The 26,098-nt window shown below is 44.5% G+C and overlaps 1 protein-coding gene across 10 annotated transcripts in view; it reads right to left on the bottom strand.

Moving 5' to 3' along the window:
- lama2 (laminin, alpha 2) overlaps positions 1-26,098 on the bottom strand; it is a 100,452-nt gene that overhangs the window by 46,861 nt on the left and 27,493 nt on the right. For all 10 annotated transcript variants that reach the window (XM_064340051.1, XM_064340057.1, XM_064340053.1 and 7 more), the window contains exons 4-18: positions 25,699-25,941; positions 23,765-23,944; positions 22,969-23,058; positions 22,661-22,778; positions 22,213-22,391; positions 21,973-22,072; positions 21,687-21,847; positions 20,260-20,400; positions 18,612-18,782; positions 12,528-12,629; positions 8,916-9,127; positions 8,545-8,656; positions 5,561-5,674; positions 3,571-3,698; positions 2,752-2,838 (exon numbers count right to left, since the gene is read on the bottom strand). In XM_064340051.1, coding sequence (XP_064196121.1) covers positions 2,752-2,838; positions 3,571-3,698; positions 5,561-5,674; positions 8,545-8,656; positions 8,916-9,127; positions 12,528-12,629; positions 18,612-18,782; positions 20,260-20,400; positions 21,687-21,847; positions 21,973-22,072; positions 22,213-22,391; positions 22,661-22,778; positions 22,969-23,058; positions 23,765-23,944; positions 25,699-25,941 — 2,138 coding nt within the window. The remainder of the gene's footprint in view (positions 1-2,751; positions 2,839-3,570; positions 3,699-5,560; positions 5,675-8,544; positions 8,657-8,915; positions 9,128-12,527; positions 12,630-18,611; positions 18,783-20,259; positions 20,401-21,686; positions 21,848-21,972; positions 22,073-22,212; positions 22,392-22,660; positions 22,779-22,968; positions 23,059-23,764; positions 23,945-25,698; positions 25,942-26,098) is intronic.

Here is a 26,098-nt window from a genome sequence, read left to right as displayed (position 1 = left end):
TTCATCTAGTGCCTTCTTGTTAAATGGCTCCTACAATTCTTATCTACATTCAACTGTTCTATCTGCATGATAGCAGAACGGGAATAGTAATCATTCCATATCATTCAGAGCAGATTCCTTTAGTTGGCAGAGATAAATTAATTGAATGTGTAATTGCTTCTGACTGTTTCATGTGAGGATGAACCGTTGGAGTGGGCCAGCTAGTACGTGTCTGCAATTTTATTTTAGCCATCAAGCGGGCGCCTCGCGGAGAAACACAGCTTATGCTAATATCGCGGCCGAACACGGCTTTCGACTAAATGGAACTTCAGGGTCCTTTACGGTCCTGCTGTTTGTGAGACGGACTGCTAAAAACTACTTAAAACTTAGTGCGGAACGAACGCTCTCGGGAGAGAGAAGGCGAAAATGCCGAGCCTCAGCGTGGGCGGCGTGGCTCACGACTGTAACGTTGAGATTGTGTTCGCACACTTGCGGCTCTATCGGCGACTTACATGCACAAATAACACAGTCAAACAGTCACAAACGCCCATGTTAAAGCACACACAAATGCAAGCACTGCAGGTTGTGCGTATACAAATTCGGGCAGTATATGAGAACAGTACAGCTGCACACTCCTGCTCTGCGCATATGTGTATTTGATGTCAGCGGGACGCAACGAAATTCATGCGGAAATAAATGCGCACGTCTTTGAATGTTGGTTCTTTTGTTTTGTTTTAGAAGATTCTAAAGAATGATAAGGATAAGGTGATACATAATGCTCCCATTATGACGTATGACACCCAATGTTGTACAAGGAAATGGGAACAATTAAAAGTGTTTGACCACCGCGCAAGTCCCACGCGTCGTCACATTTTCCATTCTGCCCCATGTGAACAGGTGAGCTATTCTCGCCTACAAGCCAGCGGCCGGCACAGACGCACCCTCATTAGCTCACTCTGCCCACCTTGCATTCCCAGACAAACAGGAAAGGCCCTGTCTCGGGCGCTGATGTGTCCAACCAGGTGCCTTGCGCCCGCTATAAATATCGCATTACAAGCGCACCCCCGCAGCATTAGCTGGCCCAGTTCAAACAGGAAACATTTAAGCCCCGCTTTGGCCGCGCGCGCTGGACGACCAGCTCGCTACGGATATCAAGTGTCAATGTACAGTAATCCAAACAGAAATTCAGAAATTCATAACTCAGAGACGCATCTTTCCGGGTGCCGTCCAGTGCAACTGGGTCTACAGTAAAAAATACAGAGCATTGTGTTATTTGACAGCCTGGTTTCACCACGGGGCTAAACAATTTCCTTTTTCTCCAGTCCAGTGGCGGTGTCTGCTGTGTTACTATTTTTTCCCCAAAGTGCACCAGTGTAAAAGTAACTCAGCACTCGCCTTGACACATTTAATCTCGGCCCCTTTCACCACTGGGGGGTCTGTAATGCCACTTATAGCACACGCGGGCGAGCTGTTCCTGGTACTGTTACTATGGTCATAAACTACTGCAGAGGCTGAATTCTCCTGGAATCTGCTCTGCTAGCGGTCTGCTCCCGATCCTCAGGTAGTTACGCTTTTTTATTTTTGTATTTTTTAGTCTTTGCTCCGCCCTTCACCCTCTGTGTCGGAGTCTCCCAGGGAAGGCCCCGCCCCTTTGCCCCGACCCTCCACGTCAAAGGATGATGAATGGGGAGGGCCTGCCTCATCCCACAAATGGGCTCCTCTCTTCATCTCACCGGGATTGCTTTTTCGGCTCCTCTCCACCTGCCCGCAGTTAATGGAGGGTCAGGATCTGAGCAGGCTGCCACCAGAGGGGCGGTGCGTGCCCCCCACGCTTGCTGTCTCCATCTGTCAGCGGAGCAGGGGGACGGGACTGAGCTGGAGGAGGGGGCCATCCACCCCCCCCCCCCCAACCCCCCCTGGTAGTTTGATGACTACTGTATTCTCTGCAATGACATCCCTACAGCCACATACCTCCCAGTAAACACACACGTGCACAGAACGCAGGCACACACAGCTCACATACACAGACACACACACACATAGACACACATGCACACACACACGCACACACATAAGCACGCACTTGTGCAGGCACATGCACGCACACACACACAGATGACACATATAGGCCAGTAACCACCCCCCCCCCCCACCTCCAAAAAAAGAACATGTGATGTACTTCTGATACAAATGACATTAAGTGGGTTCCGACAGAACCATGACATTGACTGAATGGCGATCAATCTTCCCAAAGGTCCAGAGATGCTGCCCTTTTTCTATTGATACTAATGGAGAGAACTGAATGATCAATATCAGCAGCAGCACTCTGTCCAGGCCTTTATGAGTGGATTGCACAGACACGGTTTGCCATGTGGAATCAAATGAAATAAAGAAACATCACGTAAAGACCACGGAAGCACATGGTGACTTATTGACAAGAAGCAAAATATGTAGAGCCTTGCAGCTCAGTCTAGGAACTCATCAAGCCCACGCTACAATCAAGCCCTCATCTACTGCTTTTTTGCACTACCAAATGCTTTACTTTTTTGTCCCGTGTTGTTAGTAGTTTGATGAAAATTATTACATTGACATGATTAATGTAAACTAGCAACAATTAATAACAAATATAATAACTAAACAGGGTCCCGAATAATAGAACCTATGTCATTCTTCTGCCTTTATCTGAATGAAATGTCTGAATATCAGGCTGAGCGGCACCAGGACTCTTTTGACAGCGAGACAGACGGGGCGTCCGAGGGTCCGCTCACTCACCTGTCACAGCGTGATCCCGCGTACCCCGGCGGACATCGGTCGCAGATCAGCTCCCCCCGGGCGTCCTGGTAACACGTGGGGCTGAAGCTTTGTTGTTTTTGAGCGAACGCGGGAACGAGACAGAGAAAGAGAAGCAGAGAGAAGCGGATCAGGCCCATTTTTCCCCTGCTCTCCGAACACACAACATCACCGTGTCGATCGCCAGTCCCTGGCCCCCGCCGGTCCCAAAGATAGAGCTTGGGGGTGCACGGATGGGGGTGCGTTAGGGTTGGGGGGGAACATGGGGGGGTCAGGTTGCTGACCGAATGGCGGGGGCGGCTAATTTCAGACGACACTGGATACAGAGAGCAGGGGCGGCTCCACGGCGTCGGAATGCGGGGGGAAGAGTCTTTCTTTAGCCGACGGCCCCGCGGCCGGGTCACAGGAATGCTCAGCTGCTCAGCTCCTGCCCCCCGGGCGCACCGCCCCGCTCTGTCCACCGGGGGAGGGGGGGATTACCGCCCTTTTCGCGGTGCTTCGCTGGAGCAATTGTTCACACCGGGGCTCAGAAGTCACAGCCAAGCGTGGTGCGGTGCCAGAGGGGGGCGAGAGGCAGTCGAAAAAACACCACGGAGGGGCGCTTGCCAGAAATACTTTGACTCAAAATGTATCGCTAGACCAGATATGACAGCAACAGCGGGCTTGCGTGTTATAAGATTCGCAATTAAAAGGACATCAGCGTTATGCGATGACAGTTTGTTTTTTTACAGCAGTGCATTTTCTTTAGATTCGCTGTCAATCAAGTGCCTTTTCGTTTCATTCTCTGGCATGGTGGCTTACTTGTTGGAAGGAACCTGCAGTGGACAGGCGCATGGCCGGCAGTCATTGGCTGTTCCCTTGGTAGCATCCCCATAGAAACCAGGAGCGCAAACGTCACAGTGAGGGCCAGCAGTGTGATCCGCACAATCCTTGGAAAAGAGGACAAATTATATTTCACACCCTTGAGAGAAAGATGACCACCAACGAGAAGAAACATCCTGTGTTTCATCTTAGATGTGAGCACATGATAAGTACTAAAGATAAAGGTAATGTTAGCATTACAGCACAGCAAGTAGCCTAATTTATATTTAAAAATGACTTTCATGGACGTCTCAAGTCACTATTGTCTGTGAAAATCTGTTGGAGCAAAGTAAAATGTATACACCAGCAAAGACTTCCAAGTTTTGTGTGCCAACCCAGATAAAAATAGGTATACATGTGGACATATGCTCTTCTTTATAAAATGGCGTTTAAATCAATGATGTGACGTCAAAAAACTAAAAAGTTTTGCAAATCAAATCAGCATACGATTTTATCAACATTACTAAGTAAGTAAAAGAAGAGATTGTGCATCCCCGGTGTCGCCAAATTAAACATAATGTATTTTCCCACAAAATAGCATTAACCCAAACTCCAGTAATGCTCCACTAATGAAATGAGAACTGTTTTTTTAAGCTCCACGCCTCGTCAGACCTAATAAAATCTGAGCGCTCTTGAGTCAATTGCAGATGTCTGCTCAGCATAATTAGCCACATGGAGAAGATTTCTTGATTACAGAGAGAGAGAGAGAGAAAAAATTGTTTATTAAGAGAAATGACAGGATTGGTTGGGCCTGTGTTCTCAGCTCCACTGATGCACTCTTAAGCCTGACTGCCTGCCTGCTGCTTGGCTACTAATTGCCTTCTAAATCATCTGTCATGAAAATAAATTGTAAGTGCCTTTCTGAATTCTGAACATATCTCGCAGGGCAGGTTGATTGCTGGCCTCGTCTTTTAATCACAGCACCAATTACAAACACTCGCTTGCCCTCGAGAGAAGGGGCATGGGCTGGAGAAAGGCCAATCGCTGGGAAAAGACCGCATCACATATCATTTAAAGGGTGATCCTTTAGGCTCCAGTAAAACCCCAAAAGATTCCTGACAATCGTTAAATTAAAATTTATGTTTTCACCAATATTCAGAGTTGTTCTTCCCTGTGAGTCGACCCTATGTTTTGGCAAGCAATATTCATTCATCATGTTCATAAAATTCATGCTGGAGCATATTCAAATGTACTGAAGATTAAAGATTTCAGATGCATATTTGAGCCAGGTCAGCTCTCTACAGGGCTCACCTTCAAAGAAACTGTGAGGAAATCCAACAGCAATAGAAAAATATGTGTACCTTGTGAAAACAAACTTTATCTGCAAATTCATACTGGAAATCATTCCGTCATGTCACGTAAAAGAGGGAAAATGTCATTGTTTATCCAATCACAATATTAATGGACTTTCTGTGGTGAGCCAGACTTTGCCCTTTCAAGATAGCTTAAACAGTAAATAACAACAACAGGTCAGTCAGGAAGTTCATGCACATACTAAATAAAACTGCTGCCATAGTGTGATATAGACAGTGAATAGTAAATAGTGGACCATGTGAATATTTCTTCTTGTTATTTTCTCCTGCTCTCCTGTGTAAGAAGAAAGGATATTCTGCTACTTAATTATACTGTATGCTACTTTGCTCCAAGCATTAATCAATTGGCAGAATAGGACAAAACCAGAAGGCATATACATACTAGTAAGATTTTAAATAATTAATCAAATAAGTCATGGTCGCACAATGTCGAACTACAGATTTCAAACTTTCAAAGAAAACTCAAAATGTAAAAACTGAATGACAATCTTCTGGTCAATGCAAAGCTAAGATCAATCAGGTGATTGAGTAGCTTGCCACACCCCACGCACTCTGAAATTAGAGCTCGGTTCATCCAAATAGCAAGACAATCCCGGAGTAATTCCCGTGGACTTTACCATGCAATGGCCTGTGATGTAATCGCAGAGTGAGGCGTGGCCATTGCAGCGACAGGGTTCACACACGCCGCCGTACAACGTCCCATTAACCCTTCGGGATCCAGCAGCGCAAATCTGCAAATGAGAAACAAAATATTTCACTTGAGGTGGAAAAATAAATAATTGACAGTGTGAGGATGTGACTGCATGTGAAAATGTATGAAAGCAAAATGGCTGCTTTTTAGCCATTAAACAAAAGAGAAAATTTTAGGGCAGCATTACTTCAGTGATGTATGACAAGGTTTGTAAAAGACAGTTAGGCTTTGCACTTTTATTGTTATTTTCACTACGACACATCTGAATCATATTTATAAAATTACAAATAAAGGTCATAAAAAAAATATGGCAAAATTTGGCCAATCTACAGCAGGCCAAACAGAGAGAGAGAAAAAAACAATTCCATAATGAACACAGGTTCAGACTATGCAGCCATACACATTACATGCACGCTTTCACAGTTTCACAGTCCTTAAATACACCATTAAAAGCCAAACATTTTCAAGCTTCTATGGCCACACATTTTCCCAAATCAAACACTGAGTTTTACAAGTCATAGTGAAGCCTATTTGAATGAAAAGTTAATATTGTTCATGGCATAGGAAAATAATCCATGCACTTAAGATCCCATCCATTGCATGTTCCATGCATCCAGCACTTGCCGTACCCTTAATGAACTATCTTGGATTAGATTAATTGACTTGACACATCCTCTATTGGGAATTTAAAGGAAATAATACATGTTATTTGGAAAGGAAATGTCATGTCTAAGAATGTTCTGGTCTTTCTGGCCATAACATGAAAACCAAATGCCCTCTATAGGTGGGTCACAGGAACAATTAAGGGAAAATATTACATCATACCTACACCGGATCAGTCATATGACCAGTTTGTTTCCTATATACATTGATTGCATTTCCTTGAGCTGTTCCCTCACTGAATATTCTCTGCACATGTTGCAATCTATATAACAATACATACAGACATAGAATCAATGATGCTAATTTACAGAGGGCTATCAGGGGAATAAATACTGTGTTTGGGTCAGGCTAAGCCCATTGCCCACTGTGTGATCTTACTTCCATTACTTACATTGTCATCTTTACAGGCAGGCTAACAAACAGGAGGATTGAAAAGATTGATTTAAAAAATCTTTAAATCTGTTTTGAAATACAGAATGTGCAAATGGGATTTTCAGCTTTCAACCTGTATTGAATTGGTATAAATCAGCCCAGTAGCCATCCATGTGACTAATTTCTTCAAAGTTAGGGCCAGACCCCCAGATCAGATGGAATGCTGTTACAAGTCCATATTTTGTCAAATATTGGAGCTGTCGGTTTGCACACACTGACAGAGACCGGAGACCACACACAGTTCTCTTAAAGACAGCATGCCCTGGGCACGACAACAATAACAAACATCTCCTGGTGATGAGTTTCCCACAATGCTTTTCCTGTACTGACCTTGTCGTAACCAAAGAGTGTAACCCTGTAATGCCCCTAAGAGGAGAGGAAAAGAAAAGGCAAGAAAGAAAAGAAAGTAACTAGAAAGGGAGGGAAAATGGCAAAAATACTACTGAAAAGAAACAAGATTAAGAACTGAAGAGTGAGTGGTAGTAAATACAGAATCCAGGAGCGAGAAACCCCAGTAAAACCTTTGTAAGAGCACGCAGTAGTTTGAAAGAGAATGGTTACAATGAAATCACAGTAATCAGTCATACAAAACAGCTGCACCTTTGTCAGTTGTAATACACAATGCATAATAACATTAACAAAATAAAAAAAATATATATTATTCTCAGCAAGTGGGTGAATTTTAAAAATCTAATCTAACGTTGCATCCTTGCGGTCCGCGCAACCCTCAAAGACAGGCCAAATTTGGGTGCAACATTTGCTCTAACTGAGCGATGTAGATGTGCTCTCTGGTTACCCTCACAGCAAAGGTCAGTATTTTGGATTCAGAGCATTACATCACATCTTGCTCCATCATCTATGCTACTTACAGTAGCATCAAAATGGCACAGCAGCACAGACTGCTCAACAAATGGTAAGATTTGTACAGTACAAACTCTATACAAAGAAGGTGAGTGAACTATAATAAATCAAAGGTGAGTGAACTGTGTATGAAGAATCAAAGGGGAGCAAACTGTATATGATAAATCAAGGGCTACTGCCTGTAAATATTTGAACTGCATTCAGCATGGGTTTTTTTTAGATTATCAAAAATATGGACAAATTAGCGATCAATGGCTAGATATTTGTACGTTGTATTGACTTATGGCCAATCGACAAACAGAATGGACAATCGATTGGTTACTTGACGAAAACCAGATTAGTCCAAACCCTTCGCTGCATAGTACACAAAGCCATTGAATGTTTGTTCATTTGTCCATCATTTGTTTTGAACACTACTCACAATTACGTATATATATGTAATAATTCAAACTGCTCGTTAGCAATCAGACAGTGATCCTTGGCTTACCAAACAAAGCTGGCAGCTGTCTTTCTCTGCGCTCTTACTTTTCAAAGGTTTTCAGAAAGGGGGAGGGATTTTCAGCGAGCTGCCGGAGGGCAACAATACACCTGCGCAGTTCATGACCCCGACGCTTCAATTCAGCAGTCCCCTACACACCTCCTCCACATATTAAAGAAGGCTGGTGATCACCATTAATTTCATTTCATTTTTCTCTTCACAAGCAGCCAAAAATCGGGCTTGAGTCAGCATAAAACCGCACGCCCAGAAATCAATAGCTATCACCATTTTAATAGAAAAGGCCGTTTCGGTAGAAAGTGAAGATTGCTGTAATGGCATATTCCTCTTATCCGTGCGTGTCAGCGACTCTCTCCCTGGCCCTTCCTTCAAACAAACATCCTAACTCCATTGTCACAGTGGGGAATGGAGCATGTGCACACACACACACACACACACACACACACATACACACTCACCTCACAGGAGGTGCCACCGTAACCAGGAGGACAGTGACACATCTCCACAGCGTTGGCCTTCGCGTCTGTCCTGGAGAACTCATCGGCCACCTCTAGACTTACGGAAAGTAGTCTAACCAAGGAATACAAGGAGAAATGAGACAACTACAACTGGCAATACGGTCACAATGGCATCACAAGGTGAACGCAAAAAAAAGCATGCATAATTTCAAATTAAATGTGACAATAAACTGATGTTAAAAGTTAATAAGAAAAACAACAGGAGGACATGATTTCAATTATGGCAGAGAAACAGAGTGATGATGACAGAGAAAGCCAAACAATGCTCTGACAGAAGGATGCCAGGTTGAGGGTGTCATGCTTCTGTGTACCTGTAGATGGCGACCTTCTCATTGCTGTAAGAGGCTCTGATGAGAAGGCCTGTCATATTAGTGAGAGCCATCATGAACTCCTTCTTGCTGATAGGCAAGCCTGTCTTATGGTGTTGAAAATGATCAGGAAGCAGAGTGATTCTCTTTGTGCTCTCTGAGAAGGGGTGCACCTGCTGCCCAAACCGACTGTCAGTCATTGTTATCCCGCTGCCCTGCGAGAGATGAGAAGTCAAACGTGTTTTTGAATGACAGCATCCTTGTTTTCAACCACATTTCCTTTTTTCATGTAATAATTCTTGAGCATCCCTCCCCCCAAAATGCAAATGAATACTACCCATAAACAAAACAGGAATCACAGATAAATGCATTTTGCAATTGCAATTAACAGGAATCTTTTTAATGGCTGTGAAAACTTCAAGATTTTAAAGTGAAAAATGCTTCCAGATTTCTGATTACATGTATAAAATAAAATTTACTGCACAAACAACTCAGTGTGTGCACGTGCGGGTTGGTTTGCGTTTGTCACTGTGTGTTGATAATTGATTGAATCCGGTGACATCTAAAACTCATAAATGTAAACTTGGAAGATCAGGAACGGCAAACATTGTTTATGGAATAATCAGAGAAGATTATCGGATGTTTTTCAGCCAGAACGTTATTTACCGTTCCAATGACTGTTGGGAAATTACAATTTATAGAAGCCGGCCACTTTATTTGCACTGAATTAATGGAGTGTACACATGCAAAGCAGGGCTTAACCATCGATAATGACCTGTCATATATTCACAAGCTTCCCACTCAGGGCTGATGAGTGCTTTCCACACTGGAATATCTCAATAAAACCCCACTGACTGGTTGAAACTCCTGCCATTTTGACTGCTAGAAGGAGTGACACTCTCTCCCGGTGTAAGTACAAGCACCAATTAAAGAAAACCTTTAAACCCTGTGATGCCGTACCCTTTGTGTACTAATTACAACTGCGGCAACATTCAAATTGGCCCTGTGTTTGATCATCGAGTAAAAAAAAATTCCTTTGGGCAGTCCTTGATTGACAGCTTCCTGCCTGTATCATTTTAGATAATTTTCTGCGTCGTTGCATTTCTTTTGCACCACGTAAGGTGCTCTGCTTTGGTGTAGTCTGCTCTCCAAACTGAAATAAATTGAGATACAGCAAAACACACACCAGCAAAACCATTCTAAAACTGACTTACAGTTCCACATGGTCTAGGACTGTACACAGATACTACGCAGAAATTGCAGTCACTCATAAAATGTTGTCAAATCATAAAATATACCATAGAATGTAACATGTAACATAATCATAAGATGTTAACAAATGTGTAAGATGTAGTCCTTTCGAATGTCAAAAGTGAAACCAATCCAGTACTAGGATTTTGACCTCGAGCATTGAAAACTGGATACCAGAGGTTGCAGTCAATCTGGCAAGGTCCTATTGAGCAGCCTCTTTGCACCTTTTTCTATGGCCAAAACGACATAATAGGAGCCTCTCATTTGAGATTCTCAATACAGACGTATTTAGTTTCCACATGACATCACCTTTGAATCTATCTCAGTGCTTACAACTTAATGCTTTAGGGCATGGAGAACACATTCCGCACGAATACTGTGCAGATAAATGTTGGAACGTCTTCCCGCGGTGTCAGTTAGGTGCAGGCCCAAAAAAGACAAAGACCGGTGAAGTGCTCATTCAGACGAAATGAAACCTTTTTTCTGCGACCTACGCTGGATCAGGGGGAAAAAGCGTGTATTACACAGACGTACCCTTTGCTCGCACATCGCACAAATGATTAACGGCGCTCAAAGAAAGCCCTCTTAATTGATTCGCCCCACATCGGCGAAGTTGCGTGATCGACAATGAAACACGCCACGGTTCCAGCGAAGCTCCTTTATTGACTGTTTCACAACTAGAGAGCAGAAAACGAAGCGGTCCTCGTGTCAAAGCGACGCGCATTACGGATGCCAGAGCGAAATTAATCACGGTAATGAGCCCGTGCTCAAGACGGGCGAGCGAACGTCACAAACGCCGGGAAACTCACCCGCAGTCATCGCCTGGCGAAGGCTCGCGCGCTTTTTATGTATCGCTCCTGTCGCGAAAGTGAATTCCCAGGACCCGTTCACTGTGCAATGAATACACATTTCACATTTGTTGTGATGTTTCTAGTAAAGCCTGCGAATAATAATGTTTCCCTATTTCCTGTCATAGGTACAGTATGTGTTCAATAGAGCAAACTGCCCGGGACAGATTTATATTTATGGAACATAGACGTGCTACACAGAAGACCAGCAGCACCCAATATCAACTTACAACATGGCAGCGGGGCTGCTGGTTTCCTTTCCGACCCGATGGTTAATTGATTGCGAAATGCCACTGATTGGCCAGACATTTAACTCACCTGGTGTCCCAGGTTTCAATCAGTCCTGATTAAAGGGGAAGAATGAAAGCCGGCAGGACTACTGGCCTCGATGGCAAGATTTGAGTATTCCAGTCTTACAGTATGTGTACTCTTCATCACTGTGGGATTTTAATGTGAAAATTGGAATAGCGCGTGCCATTTAAACCTATTGGCCTAGTCATTATTCGTGTTAGTATGATTATATTATTACTGAAGACATCAGGTACAGTTGATTAGAAATTTTGTGGTGACATTAAGATCTCTATTATCTTTTATTTTTTTTGCTTCGAGATTAGTTAAAAGGAGTCTCAAAAGATTTTTAAAGTCTTCCCCCTTGTTCAATTATCGAATGTGATGTAAATTATTTCAACAGGTGCTCATTCTCGACTAATTACCGTGATGAAATATAAATGAATAATCAAGTCATGATTCTTTCAGATGTGAGTGCAGTCTGCAGAAGCATTTACAAACATGAGAGGCCTGCTGTTTTAATGATCCCTACGTTAATTGTCTCTGAACAGTTGGAAAAACAAAAGTAGGATCCAGACCATGTTTTTTTTTGGGGGGGGGGGGGGGAATTCTGGCAATCGGGTTTGCGCTCTTGGCACCGGTCGACGTGGGATGTTCACACGAGGCTACGCTTTTACCATCGCATTCCACTATCCCTCCTCTGGAAAAGGGAATTATCAGTCACCGCTCGTGGCCTCAGTTGCCGTGGCAATTCGCTGGAATGTGGAACCGGCACACACATGGTCCGTGGAGCGCTGTGAGACAGCGAAGCTAGCCCTGACTCTTTTTTTTTTCCTCCCTCAAATTCGGCTAACGACAGACAGATGTTGCAGAATTACCATGAGCACACACCCCTGTGCAACAGCTGCAGACAAACTGTTCTCCAAACCGAACCAGACAAATTAGTCAGTCGCGTCAGAAGTGAACTTTAAACAACGCGCAGGCTGCAGACAGGAATAGCCGCGCGCACTCTCAAAGAGACAGAAAAACAATTTATTCATTACACAATCGGGGTGTTGGACTAACATTGTATGTCACACAGAAAGCCTGAGCCAACCATGAGTCAAATTCACTGAGCGCTCCCCTTGCATTGAAAAATGTCCCTCTGATGATAGGTTAATGCTGTTACCCAAATGAGTTCATATCTGCAATCCAACGTAAGCCATGGACAATGCTGCCTAGTACATACCTCTATGATTACATCAGCATACGTGGTGGGTCTGACGGCTTTGTCCTTCCTTTCTGTTTCATAAGAGACTGTAAACACCAACTGTCCTCCGTAGGCGGTGAGCTGTATTCAAAAACAAAAGCAAGGTAACCTCGGTTAGCAATGAATGTCAGATACTCCTTTTTTATAAATAACTTTTTGGGCACACCATTAAAATAAAAGCTTTTTTAAAATAAAACCCGCAATAATTTGTCAAACAAGGGTAGAAATGGGCTACATTTTTTTACCTTTTCGCTGCAAAAAAATATGAAAGGATGTTTGGAGCAGCATTTTTCGTACAAGTAAAGGCCTTAGAGAGCAAAAGAGAGATTTAAAAATGTAAATATTTATGAGGCACAATGAGATTTTGGCTGAAACGTATGATACATTAAGGAGATCTCGCTGCTATATCATTTAAATTACTGTCACGTCTCAAATGTTGTTCCTTATTACTTAGTTAAAAGAAAAATGGGCAATATTTTAGTGACTGGCCAATGAATCATTGAGACGTACATGATAACTGAAACAGGTTTTAGACAGAGCATCATGCTTTCCCGAGTCAGTGCAGGTCAAGCAGGGATGCATTTGAGATTGTGTCATCATGTCATTTTAGAGACACTTCAGAGGGTGACTGCAGACTTCAATAAGGTTATATGGCATCATTTAGAGCCAGGATTTTCAACCGGGGGTCCGCAAAGCTACTGCAGCAGGATCGTACTCTCACCCTCCCCACCCCCTCACCCCGAAGTGTCCACGGTCACAAATTTAACTTTGAACTCTGGATTCCTTTGAGTCTGGGTATGCGGTCCCCAGATTAGAAACAGCTGAAAATGCCTTATTTAGGGAACTCACTTTTAGTGGGCCACATCCATGGTTACCGAGGATCATTTATTGGTAAGTGGTATAATTTTGAATCCACAGATTAACATCAGCTCTGTGAAATGCATGAATTTCTTTCTCCGAAGACAAAAGCTGCCCTCCGGTCTGTCCATACGCACCCATGCTCAGACTCGTCGACAAAAGCTACTATCATTTTTTTCATTCGTTCAGCAGCAGCCTAGTCTCTCAGCCAGGTTGACCCAGACTCACTCAACATGTGAAAAGCTGAAAGCCTCCGCAAAAGGCAACGATTCACTCTCGCTAGCTTTTTACCGAAAGTGTAGTGGCTAGCCATTGAATACGGTCGCGCTTCAGTAATGGTCAGGTCAGCCACTCTCAGATTTTTACATTTTTTTTATTTATCATTATTTTTATTTCAGCTCCTTTTTTCCCCTACTGCTTTCCATCTGCGCCCTGGCCTGCTTTCCCCTATGCTCTGAACGAATCGAAATGCATCTGAATTTCGTTTTCCTCCCCCCTGTAGAGCGTCCTTCTCATCTAGGCCTTGTTGAGCCATGCAAATGCGCTCTCCCGCTGTGACCGCACCGCGTGGCCGCGGGGCGTCTGCGCATTAAGAGGCCGGAGCCGCGGCGAGAGGCTGACCCGGGCCGACCCCCGGACCGGGCCCCGGGGGAATCCGGGGGCCTCTTCGCCGCTCATCAACCTCAGCGGACGGCGGCGGTGCCGACCCACACAAATCGAGGGTCGGAGCGAGGCCAAAATGAAAACGCACTTCTAGCCGAATTTACCGTCATTAGAAAGTCAAGCACCTTTTTTTTTTTCTTTTACAGGTGCTGCAAATTCTCGGTGCATATTTCTGCTGCTGAAATGTGATGACAAGAACAGATATTAGCTCCCTGGTCTAGTAAAGAGCAGACACTGGCTTCCTGGTCTAGTAAAGAGCAGACACTAGCTTCCTGGTCTAGTAAAGGTAGAAGAACTATACATCCTTGCTTCACAACACATGAATGTGCCCTTAGTAGTCCCCCACTCCCCCATAAATATTCAAGGGTAGCTTAAACAATATCCTGAAAGAGGTGCCTGCTAAATAGTTTAATGTCATCTCCACCGTACTGTAATAACCGCTCTGTAATTTCAAGATGCGTCACTTGCAGGCAAACAAAAGCCCTGAAGGTGAAGTGCATTCTGGGTGGGAGGAAGTGCACACGTTTTTACCTTTGTTTTCCAAGTAGCAGCATGTGTCACTGCGCTGATATAGTGATAAAAGCGAGGCCAGTATTCATATTTACAGGATCAAAAAAAAAATACCTTCATTAAAATGGACACCCACTCCGATGTCTCACCCGTGCTTTGGAACAAACTTTTTTTAGTTTTTTTTTTTTTGGTAAAAAGCGTGGAGATCGGACATTCAGACAATCTTGTGATCACTCTGGGGCCCTTATCTCCAAAAAGCCAAACGGCAAAATACTAGTTTCGTGAAAGGCCTGAGCCTCAGATTAAATAGACTTTCTCAGACGGCTAATTTAATTCATGCTCACTTTTGTCGACCCCGTGGGAGCCGAGATTCTTCGGGGGAGATACCCGGCCGACCATCCTAAACCAAACATGCCCCCTCGCTGGCGTCGCATAATCACAAGTCTAGGGCCCTTCTCTCAGGAAATGAGCACCAGACCACCACTGGGCTTCTTTAAACAAGGCTCCCACCAGGACACAGGGGCCCGGAGCCCAGCACATCTGCTTCCCTTGTTACGGGCCTCAGGCCTGTTTGTTTTCATTTCCAGGAGACAAACCGGGATTGTTTTCCCCTCTGGTCAACCCACTCCACATCCTACAAAGGAGGATTTCTCTCCAAAAAAAAGAGGCGATTTGGGTCTTCGTTCGTAACGAAAACACGTGCATCTGCAAAACGTGCCCATCTGCGAAACGCTTTAAGTACCACAGTTCCAGAAGTGAGGTTAACTGGGACATAGGTTGTTGTTTTCAAACTCCTCGGCTGTTTAGAAGTCATTGTCATGCTTCCATGTTTCTACATAAGACTCCTCACTCTTCGTCAGTGGCATATAGAATATATTGGCTATGATCATTGATTCTTGGCAGCATGAGCACACTGTAACATTACTTTATATTTTAAATGTTTGTGTGTTTCCAGTGCCTTGCAGTTAATTATGAGTATCTGGGGTAAAATGCAAGTTTTATTATTTTTCAGAATTACTGTTATTTTCTCATAATTCTACTGGCTGATTTCCATAATAAATGTCATAGATGATGAATTTTACTTTTAAAGTTTAAATGATATAAGCACCTGGACTGTACACAGGCAAAGAGTTCCATTAGTAAGGATTGATTAAGTTTTCAGAGAACTAAGCCAAATGAAAATTACTTGGAAAAGGACATTTTAGATTTTTATAATTTGCTGCGGCGGGGGATACTTCATTTGATCCTGAAGAGACTCAATTTTGCTCACATCAAAGAAACCCACAATTTGACTTTTTCCTGGAGAAATAAAACACATTGAACAAACCTTGTTATCATACAGCAGTACCAAAAGATAATACTTATGTACAGTACCAAAAGCAATACTTTAATACTACTTTAGTTTTAGACAACAAAAAAATAGCTGTATTAGTACATTTAAATTTGCAAACAATCTTTTAATTGTGCAGATCACGTACACCTTGAATTGAACTAACTGTTGACTCACACTAAGTTGTTTGTATGAACTTATGTTATATAATAATTCAAGTTATGATTACAAGTGCAGTATTGGACAGAAAAGAATTGTAGCTGACTTGTGGCTGGCTCTTCCGTGACCTCATTTAACCCACCCCACTATAAGATCTGACACAAGGCAGCATGATATTAACTGTCCTTCAGGTATAGTCATCCAGATATACATTAGGGACTCATTCAAAGACGTAAATCTAATCTCCGCAGTCCGCACCAGGGCACTTTACAATTGTCGAGTGATGACACGCATAAAAATTAAACCAAAAAATTGGACGAGCGCAATCGTTTTAAAAAAAGACGATCTTCATAGCTCGTAGCGCATTAAACCGACCGAGCTTTGAATTAGGCCACAGCATTTAGCCGCGGTCCAGCAGAGTGTAAGGCAATACAAGCGCAATCACGCCCCAATGCCGCTGTGCACATTCACAGGCGGGGAGGGCGAGAGCGGGGGGTGCGGTGGAAACCGGGGACACATAAACCCAGGTCCCTCAGCGACGAAGAGGGCCTCTGCGTGTCCCCCCCTTACCCCCCCCCTAAATCCCACCCCACCCTTCCGCTGACTGCTGACCGCTAAAAAGGAGCGCTCGGACGGGGACGGGGGGAGCGGGGAGGGGCGGTTAGCTCGCATGAGCTACCTCCGAGGAAGCCACTGTAAATATATTCGTTTGGGTAAAACAATCATCTCCGTCCACCCATGCATATTCGGAGCCCACTGCGCTGTCAGCCTTGTCAATCTGAAGGCGCGGGGTAATGGCCCCTCTTTTCAGAGGGAGAGCGCTGGAGTGTGCACTCAGACAGGCGCTGCTGAGATGGGTTCATTTATCATCATAATAGTCTATTACCAGTGATAGGTCACAACTCAGTGAGGAGGCAGGCACTGTAATTGGTGCTATTCCTTTCACTTTGCCTACCCGGGAGAAGGCAGGAGGCAGCCCCTTTCGCGGGCAACCGTCAATCAAGGCGCGGGATCTTTAGTCGAGAAAAAGTTAATCAGGATTTGTTTTCGGGTTTATTGGCTTTACCACCGACTGTAAACCCCTCATAATGCGCCCAAGCACCAGCGTTTAGCTCCAGCCTATATTTCGATAAACAAAAAGCCACAGTAAAGATAGGAAGTAATTAAGATGCACATCTTTGTGCATGCAATACGTTACACATTAAAATGCAGTCTGATTGCAAGTGAGGACAATTCATTATTGCCTTGTCGCTTTGCATTCATCGTATGTATTTATTCATGTGTATTACAATGCAGTGGAGTTCTATAGGGTATACATCTGTCTGTGTCTGCCATGTGCAATGTTTTGTACTGGATACAGAAAACAATGGAATCTAACACCAACAGCAATACCAACAGCAAACCCTCCTTTCAGCACCCTCATGAATGTGCTATGAAACACCCACCCACCTAGCCATCCATGCACACACACACAAACACACAGACACACACACACACCCATCCACCCACACACACATGACCGCAGGCACACACACACACACACACCCATCCACCCACACACACATGATCGCAGGCACACACACACACACACACACACACACCCATCCACCCACACATACGCACACACCCAACCACCCACCCACCCACACACACACACATACACACACGCCCACCCATACAGACACAAGTCCGGGCACACACACTGACACACACACACATACACACACACAAACTGACATACACACACCCATGATATACATCTAATTCTCTGCTCACACACCAGCCGTCATGTGCTAGAACGCTCCCCCAATACATCATGCAACACCAGATCTCCGTGCGGACACACACCGCAGGACCACAGGCAGAAGCAGACCCTCGGAGTGGGGAAAATACATCGATTTCTCGTTTTCATTAGGAAGTGGGCTGTCACCGCTAATGTACGTCTCGACAGCCATAATTTATAAGATGAAACATGGCGCGGAAGATGTACGGGAGTAATTGGGTTGGACTTTCAGCGTTACTGTAGCATGAGAAATTTTCTCTGCACCCTTGTCTGATCGCTTTGCACAAACCCTGACTGACTGCCACGTTCAAGCAAACATTTGCTTCCCATTTGGACGACATACAAAGCTCATGGCTGTTTCTTTTGGACATTGGGGGGAAAGAGCAAAGACACACGAGGTACACGCCCGATGAATATCGCCCGGGAAACACAATTTCTACTTGAACCGAACGCGTCTATTTGTTCTGGAAATGCCTTGAAGGGCAAAGACAAAATGAATACAGTAAGACAACAGAAATAGCGGAAGGGAGGGGGAGAATCAATGTCACTGTATAGAACAGGAGGAAAAAAATTAATTACTGGCCATTTATAAACCATTCGATAAGCAACAAAGAAAAGAGTCGGAGGCAGTTTGAGTCTCGTTGAGTAATGAGGACATGACAGCAGAGCAGTGTTGGGTGTCCTTAAAAAACATCATTCCTCTGCCTGCTCCTCTATACGCACAGTCAGAGCTCTGGGAGGCCGAGAGGGGTGTCCTCACCTTGTTCCCCAGGTACAGGGCGGGGGCGCTCCAGTAGTACAGCGCATCCAGGTGTCTCTGGACCTCCGCGTTGCTGATCTGGAGCTGCTGGAGCCCCTCCCCGCCGGGCCTCGGCCACATCCTGGCTGTGCGGTCCAACCCGGTCAGGAACCACCCCGACATGGTCGTCACCTGGCCGGGAAAAGTCGCAGGGGATCAGCCAGCACCCCCTCCCCAAGAGAGAGTCTGTCCACATACACCCAAAATCCCTTTATTTTATCAAGCGCTCAACACCGTGAACTCAAACTCACAAACACTCCATTAGCATTAGTATCCAGCATCTGCTGACAAATATCAACAAAGGTTTATGTTTTTATTAAGCACATTTTCTGTCATTTCCCTCCATTTTAAAATGTAGGGAATAAAATGTCCCCAAGTTTGACCTCTCCCAAATTAATTTATTAAATAGTTATTTCCCTCCGCCAGGCTATGATCCCTATCGCTTGGTCGGTATTTAGCTGGATTTGGCTTTAGATTTTTGCCTGATTACAATCTACGGGAGAAAATGTGTGCTACCAGTAGATTAATTTATCTAAATTATAGCTGCAATAATTCTGGATAGTTCTTGTCCCCTTTTTTGCAATTTGAGTCCCTGATGGGGCCCGCACTACACTGGCACATAAAAAAGACTAATGGTAGAACTGAAAATTACCATCCGAACTGGAATTAGTGTTTTTTCCCTCATTTTTATTTGAATCTGTGAAAAAACTCCACGCCGGCTATATATTTTATCTAACATGAGCACTGCTAGATTAAAGTAGTTTCTACTTATATGTACTTCAGAGCTGATAGTGCGACCCACTCTCAGGTATTTGTCCTCATAGTGAGGTAAAAATCCATGTTTCTGTAAAGAGTGTACCTGTTCACAGTAATAAGCTCTTGACCCTCTCGCAAAAAAAAATGCCCCCATGGTACATCAAAGTTAAAGAAGAGATGTAACACCGCAGGCTTTTTAATGAGGTCAAATTAAAAGATGATCTTCCGCTCAAGACACTTTGAAATACTTTGTCGCCTATCGTAAGCGGCGCAGCACACAGACCCACGCGCGCATACGCATTTGCATGCGAGAGCACACACACACACAGGCAAGGCACACATACAATTACAGTGCAGGCAGCAGTGATTAAAGCAAATGGTGATTTGAAGGGAGAACTCAAGGTCAGGTTAATTACAGAGACAGATGTGAGTCCCTGTCACACAGAGCATCACGGTGTATATCATTTCCCATAATCCAGCGGCGCCCGGGCGCTCGCTCGCTCGCTCTCGCCCCCACCCCCCTCCCTCTGTTTACCAACACGCGCTCCTGCAGACTATTAACCTCTCACCTCTCCCCGCCTCGCCCAGCCACCGCGTCCCCCCGTGGCAGCGAATAAATCAGCCCGTATTTACAGCTCTACGCCACCTTCCTTCTCCCAAGTACGCCTGACGACGGCATTAGGGCAAGCAGCACCCCGGTTTTAATGATCCCGCTGTTTTCCTTTCCCCCTCGCGAAGGAGTGGGAAGTCTGCAGCGCAACGGGCCAGCGCTAATGAGAGGCGGAGCGGAGTTGAGGGAAGCGGTCGGAAGAGGGGGCCGGTCAACGCGGCGCGGTCGCGGCACGTCTCTTACGTTACTGTACGTCCAGTGGGAGTCCGAGCAGCGGCTCGCCACGCCAGAGCAGTAGCACTTCTCGCAGCCGCGCGGGTCGTCGCCGCGGAGATGGTAGAAACCCGCCTTGCAGCGGTCGCAGCTGGCCCCCTCCATGTTGTCCTGAAAAAAAATGAGAGGGGAGCAATAATTGGATGAGGAAGGAGTGAGTACTCTGTGCTGTGGAACTGGGCGGCCCAGTTTTGTCATAACTTAATTCTTTCGAAAATTATTTCACAAGAAACTGTATGAAAACACAGCCGACGAACTTTGACCTCAACAGGTCACGGTCTGCTCCGAACTTCCACAAAATCACACAGTACCTCTCACAGGAAATCCAATTAGATAACAGTACCGGTGCCCGAGTCGCTAAATGATGGCTTTATGTTGAATCGGTTACTCAGTATCCTGGGTGGAGCTCGTTCTTCGTGGCCAAATGCATCCAACGTCTCCTAATGGGATTGTGGTGTTTTCGTTCTTCTCGCTAATTCTCGCGAAACCCTCGGAAACACGGGCCCGGTCTCTCTAGTTTGCGGCGGTTAGTTGTCTAGATGGGGCCCAGTAGACACAAGAATGCTGAGGAGAGCATCGAGAAAGCTGCTCCAATTACCACGTCCTGATACATTTGCTTCCGACCATGTTTGTGCAGCTATTATCCTGGTACGTGGGGACTGCCCTAGCGATAGCCTCGCGTTCAAATATGGGAACGTATCCAGCTTGGCTCTTTGCTTGCATTTCTGCTCGCATTTTTTTAAAAACAATAGCCAGCTGTGTGTAAAGAGAGCTATTACCGGAGGAGTCCTACCGTAATTTTTGTGTCTGAAACTTTAGCAGACTGTTTTATTGGCGCAGAAGTAATAAAGCAATTTTATTACGCACTCAATTTCGAACCATTATCAGTAGGTATGTAAATACGTTTTAAAAATAGCAATAAGCTAAAGGCAGATAAGATAATTGATGGCAATGATAATTATTATCGTCGTCGTCATCGTCGTCATCATCATCATCATTATCATCATCGTCATCGGCAGACGCAGAAGCAGCAACAGCAGCAGCAACAGCAGCGATGAATGAAAGTAAATAGATTCATCCCGTGCATGAATACTCATATTTGTGAGCCTCATCACTATAATGTTCTCCATCAAACAGAGTGCATCATGAGCTAATTACAGCTAAAAAACAATTTTATGCGAAAAGCAAATGACTATTTTAAATCAGACCCCCTTTGAAATAAATGCTTCAATGACATTCACAAGGTTCTTTAATAAATGCTAGAAACATCCAATCAAATGAATTCCTAAGATGTTGTACTTTCTCATCTAGTATTCCCATTCTACTATGGGATTTAAAGCCAGGGATTGAAAGTCAGCATCTACCAATTACAGCGACCTGGGAAGACGTGGGCTTACCTTACAGGTGCAGGGCAACACACAGGGGTCCTTGTTTCGGCTCCCGTAAATATTGCAGGTACAGGGCACGCAGTGCGGGAAATCGCGGTGCCCGAAGGCACACCTGTCGCACCTGTCACCTCCGAAACCCGGCTTGCAGCGGCAGGACCCGGCAGACAGGGCTGTTAAGGGACCCGCAATCGAAAAAGATCAATGTCAACGATAGAGAGGTCAGGCTTCCCTCAAGAGTGAACTACCGTACTTTCAAAAGTATCCGGGTATGGACAGGCTGGCTTATGTACCGCACCTCCTTCAGCCTGGGATTCGTCCGGGATACAGATTTGGTGAAGGGAGCCTCTGACATCACATGAACAGGTCCTGCAGGGGTTGGACTCCTCCGGACGCACCTGGAACGTGACGACAACACAAGACAACTGCGGCTCTCCGGACAAAGGGGAAACGTCAAAGTCTTAAAAGCGGCATCACGGAGCAGCGAGGGTGACCATCCGTGCTGCGCGCACTGGGGACTGCGGTGACCGAAACGTACCTCGCTCGGCCTGAAGTAGCCGTCCGCGCAGGACTGGCAGTTCACCCCGGCGGTGTTGCGGGAACACCTGAGGCACACGCCTCCGCCCTCGTACTCGCCGTTGGCGTTCAAGCTCTGCTTCCTGTCTGCGACGGTCTGGTTGTAGTAGCACTCCTCGGATTTCCCGTGACAGTTGCATTCTGAAAGCAGAGCAGGCCGCACCCATGTGATCCGACGGCTCCACTCCTCAGAGATCCTTCAGTTTTGATATGATGACCAGAGATCGGTTTTCACATGGGTATCACTAATAAAGTCGTTCCTCCTTTGAAAGCAAAGTACCGTCATGTCAGAGGAAAGAATTTATTAAGATTTATAGCTGATAAGAGGCCAAACTGTCTACAAGCTCAGTATGTTAAACCCATGATAAGTTTCTCCTGGTTGTTCCTGTCAGGCAGTATCGTTGGCTTACTCTCACAGACGTGTCGCGTGAGGAAGGTTCCAGCCATCCACTGCTTCTGGTTGTATCCAGGACAACAGCGATCGCAACTCTCACCGCATGTGTTGTGCTCACACTCACAGCTGAATTTCTGGTACCAGTGAGAAAGGGTTAAAGGTCATCACCACTAAAGATTGATGGGTCCTTCTCACACACAACAAAATTTACACGCACAAGAAGATAAGGATATAAAATAATGCACAATGTCTATTTGCAGTGTCTAAGTGGAGGTCTAGCTATATAGAAACGTTAGACATTAAAGCCCTGAAATATTCACAAACCTTTGTCTGGTTGTTGAGGGGACATGCTTTTGCATGACCATAGCAGATACACATCCCACCAATCGATATATCCTTAATCGAATAGTAATACTGCAAATCAAAACAAGAAAAACTGTCACACAGCATGTCAGGAAATGTCTTTTCCCGTCATTGTAATATATTGAAAATAAATATTACAGGAATGGAAAAATAAAACATAAAAATATGAAATAAGCTCCAACAATGCGCATTCAAATTTTCAAAAGCATTGCATTATGAACAATGTGGTGAAATGCATAGATACAAGATACAAGAATCTAACGTAGTTGTTCAAAAATGTCTGATCCTCAGTGACTCTACGAAATCAAGTCAGGTCAAGAAAATCATTGGAATTCAGTGTTTCACCGCATCAGAATATCAAGAGCATTTTAATATACAGCTGTACAAACTCCCCTTAGGATGACTTCACAGTGAACGCGCGGCTTGACTATCAAATAGCACCCAGTAATGAAAAATCTCGCACTCCATCTGCCTGCAAATTATCAAGAACGCAGGAAGTCAAAAGTGACTTTGGACTGGAATCAGCGCACAATGGGGTGGACATTCCCCTAAAATGAATCGCTTTCTTAAAAGGGGTCATTTTTAATTAAGACCCAGGTGTCAGGCGAGAAAAAATATGCAGTCAAAATTGTCCCAGATTTACAATCTGGCAGGTGGAAGGCGCGAATAACGACTGATGGTTTGGTCGGGCAGACGTTGAACACGTAAGTGAGAGGCATCGCTGGCACCACGCAGTAAACAACCGCAACAAGCTCACCCGTCTGGTTACGATGGGGTCCAAATCCTGCTGGTCGTTGAAAACCAGAGTCATGAGGTCGGCGTTCAAGGTCCTGATTCGCTGGAACTGCAGGCGGATGTAGCGGGCGGAAGTGAAGTTGAGCAATGTTGGGGAGGGGTCGTCCGCGCTGGGCCTCCCGTTGATCAACGAGGTGTGAATCTGTACCCCACACCAACCCCGCGGTGCAACAGGTAAGTTACAGACTACGAATGCAGCATTTGTAATACTGGTACCAACAAGTAATGCTTTGGTGATCCAATAAACTTAAAGCAGCTCTTTTATACATAGATCTTTACATAAAGACAAATTTTCCATTTAAAAAGGACTTTTACTAAAAGTAAAAAAATAAAAAAAAATAAAAAAAAATCTGTACCACACCAATTAGTAACACTTATAAATAGATTGGAATGGGGTGGTTAAACATTTAAAGATGTCACTAACAATGCCAGAAAACACATGTTAAAACCATTCACCTGAATAATTTGATCTTCACTGGAGATATGTTATATTAATGGAGTGCAGTGCCTTATAATTATGTGCTAAATGTTGATGGATTTTAATGAATATTTATATTTATTTTTAATGAATAATAAGTTGACTCGACAGCATCAATTCCCCAAAGTTACTTTTTTTTTCCCCTTTACCATGCATTTCTCATGCTAAAATCTCTACAGACTGTCTTGTTGATGCCTGTGTTATTTAGAGAGAGAGAGAGAGAAAAAATCAGCGGAGTGTGACTTTAATTGCTTTTTAATGTATAGTTTGCTTAGCGCAGTTTGAGGAGATAATTGAGGACAGTTTCAATCAAATGTTTGCCGTGTTTTGACACCTCCCACCCACTCGTTATTGTTTCGGAATGATCATCCTCGAAGGTTCCTGTCACCACCTCACAAGGCTCTGACAGGCAGGCGGCGGAGTTTTTTTTCCACGCGCGACGTCTCTCGAGTGGGAGGGGAACACGAGAGGCGCGGAGAAGAGAGAGTGGGCGGGGGGCGCCCCGAAAACGCGTGGGTGAGCCACCTCGTCGGGAACTGCGCCCTCCCGTTAATGAGAAAGGCTACACGCCGCCGCGGTAATCTTCCCGAATTGCCAATTTGAAAGAAGAAATCGCTGCAACATGTGGCCAGTCAAGGAAGCCCTGGCCCAGCCTCACAGGGCTTCACCACGAGTACCTATTTGGATGCACAGATGCGCGTGCGTCTGTGTGAACTGGGTGAAAGCAGAGACTTTAGATTTTAGTCGTGTCACACCATCACAAGAAGAATGTCTGAACTCGAGTTCAATATGTTATTTACAGATATGTCAAAGCTCAAGAAATCATAAAGTATACTATTATGTATTATTTTGTAAACCAAAAGGAGACGTCTTATTCAAAGTATATTGTAATATTAATTAATAACCTAATTAGAATACGTTATAAAGTTGACATACCATTAATGAGTCTGAGTATATGCTTCTTTATCTTTTTTTTTCTTCAAAAGCCAGTATTGCTGCTGTGTCCTACTGATAAAATATTTATTATGCATAGCTTTCATTCCATCTTTTCTATTATTTTCAATTCTTTCAGTTTTTTCTATAAGGTGTGCCCTACATTTGCTTGTTTTTGAAGTCAGGATTCTTAGAGGTCTTTTAAACGCTTTTTTCAGGTTGCTTTCTCTGATTTACCTTTTCTACTATGAAAAGCATTTTCAGTTGTTCTTTTTGGTGTTTTTTTCTTCTTCAGTGTTGTATGCTATTTACATTTGTTGTTTATACAATTTGGTTAGAATTTTTTTTTCAAGGTTTGCACTTAAACCACCATAAACTGCATTAATTTAATCTCTGTTCGGACACCTACAGAAAAAGTAACAGGACAAGACTATTTGATCAAGGGAACCCTTTGAGTAAAGTAAAGTGTGGCTCCGCCCCCTCACCTCCCCATTCTCCAGCGGGTGAATCTTGGAGTAGAAAGATGTGCAGATGACCTCATCATCCTCCGTGTAGGAGGGTGGGCCCGTCCTGGGCGTGATGTTGAATCGAGTGATGCATTCTGTGTCGGTGATGGCAAAATACTGCCAGGGGGTGAAGGAGACCCCATCCAGGGAGCGCTCCAGCACCCAGTTCCCAGGACGGGGGGAGTTGGCTGCCTTCAGGATGACATAGGCGACCTGGAACACCTATGAGCAACAAACATTGCACACAACAGTGAGAGCTCAGCATCCAAATGTATATCTGCACTACAACTACACATGGTGGGAATGTGTTCCTGTTGTTATCTCTTGTTATTTGCCTCCCCCCCAGAAAACTGTTAATTGACACATTGAATGGATCTAT

The sequence above is a fragment of the Anguilla rostrata genome, chromosome 6 (assembly GCF_018555375.3).
Source record: "Anguilla rostrata isolate EN2019 chromosome 6, ASM1855537v3, whole genome shotgun sequence".
In the NCBI taxonomy this organism is placed as follows: Eukaryota; Metazoa; Chordata; class Actinopteri; order Anguilliformes; family Anguillidae; genus Anguilla; species Anguilla rostrata.
This window is presented reverse-complemented; position numbering and strand designations above follow the sequence as displayed.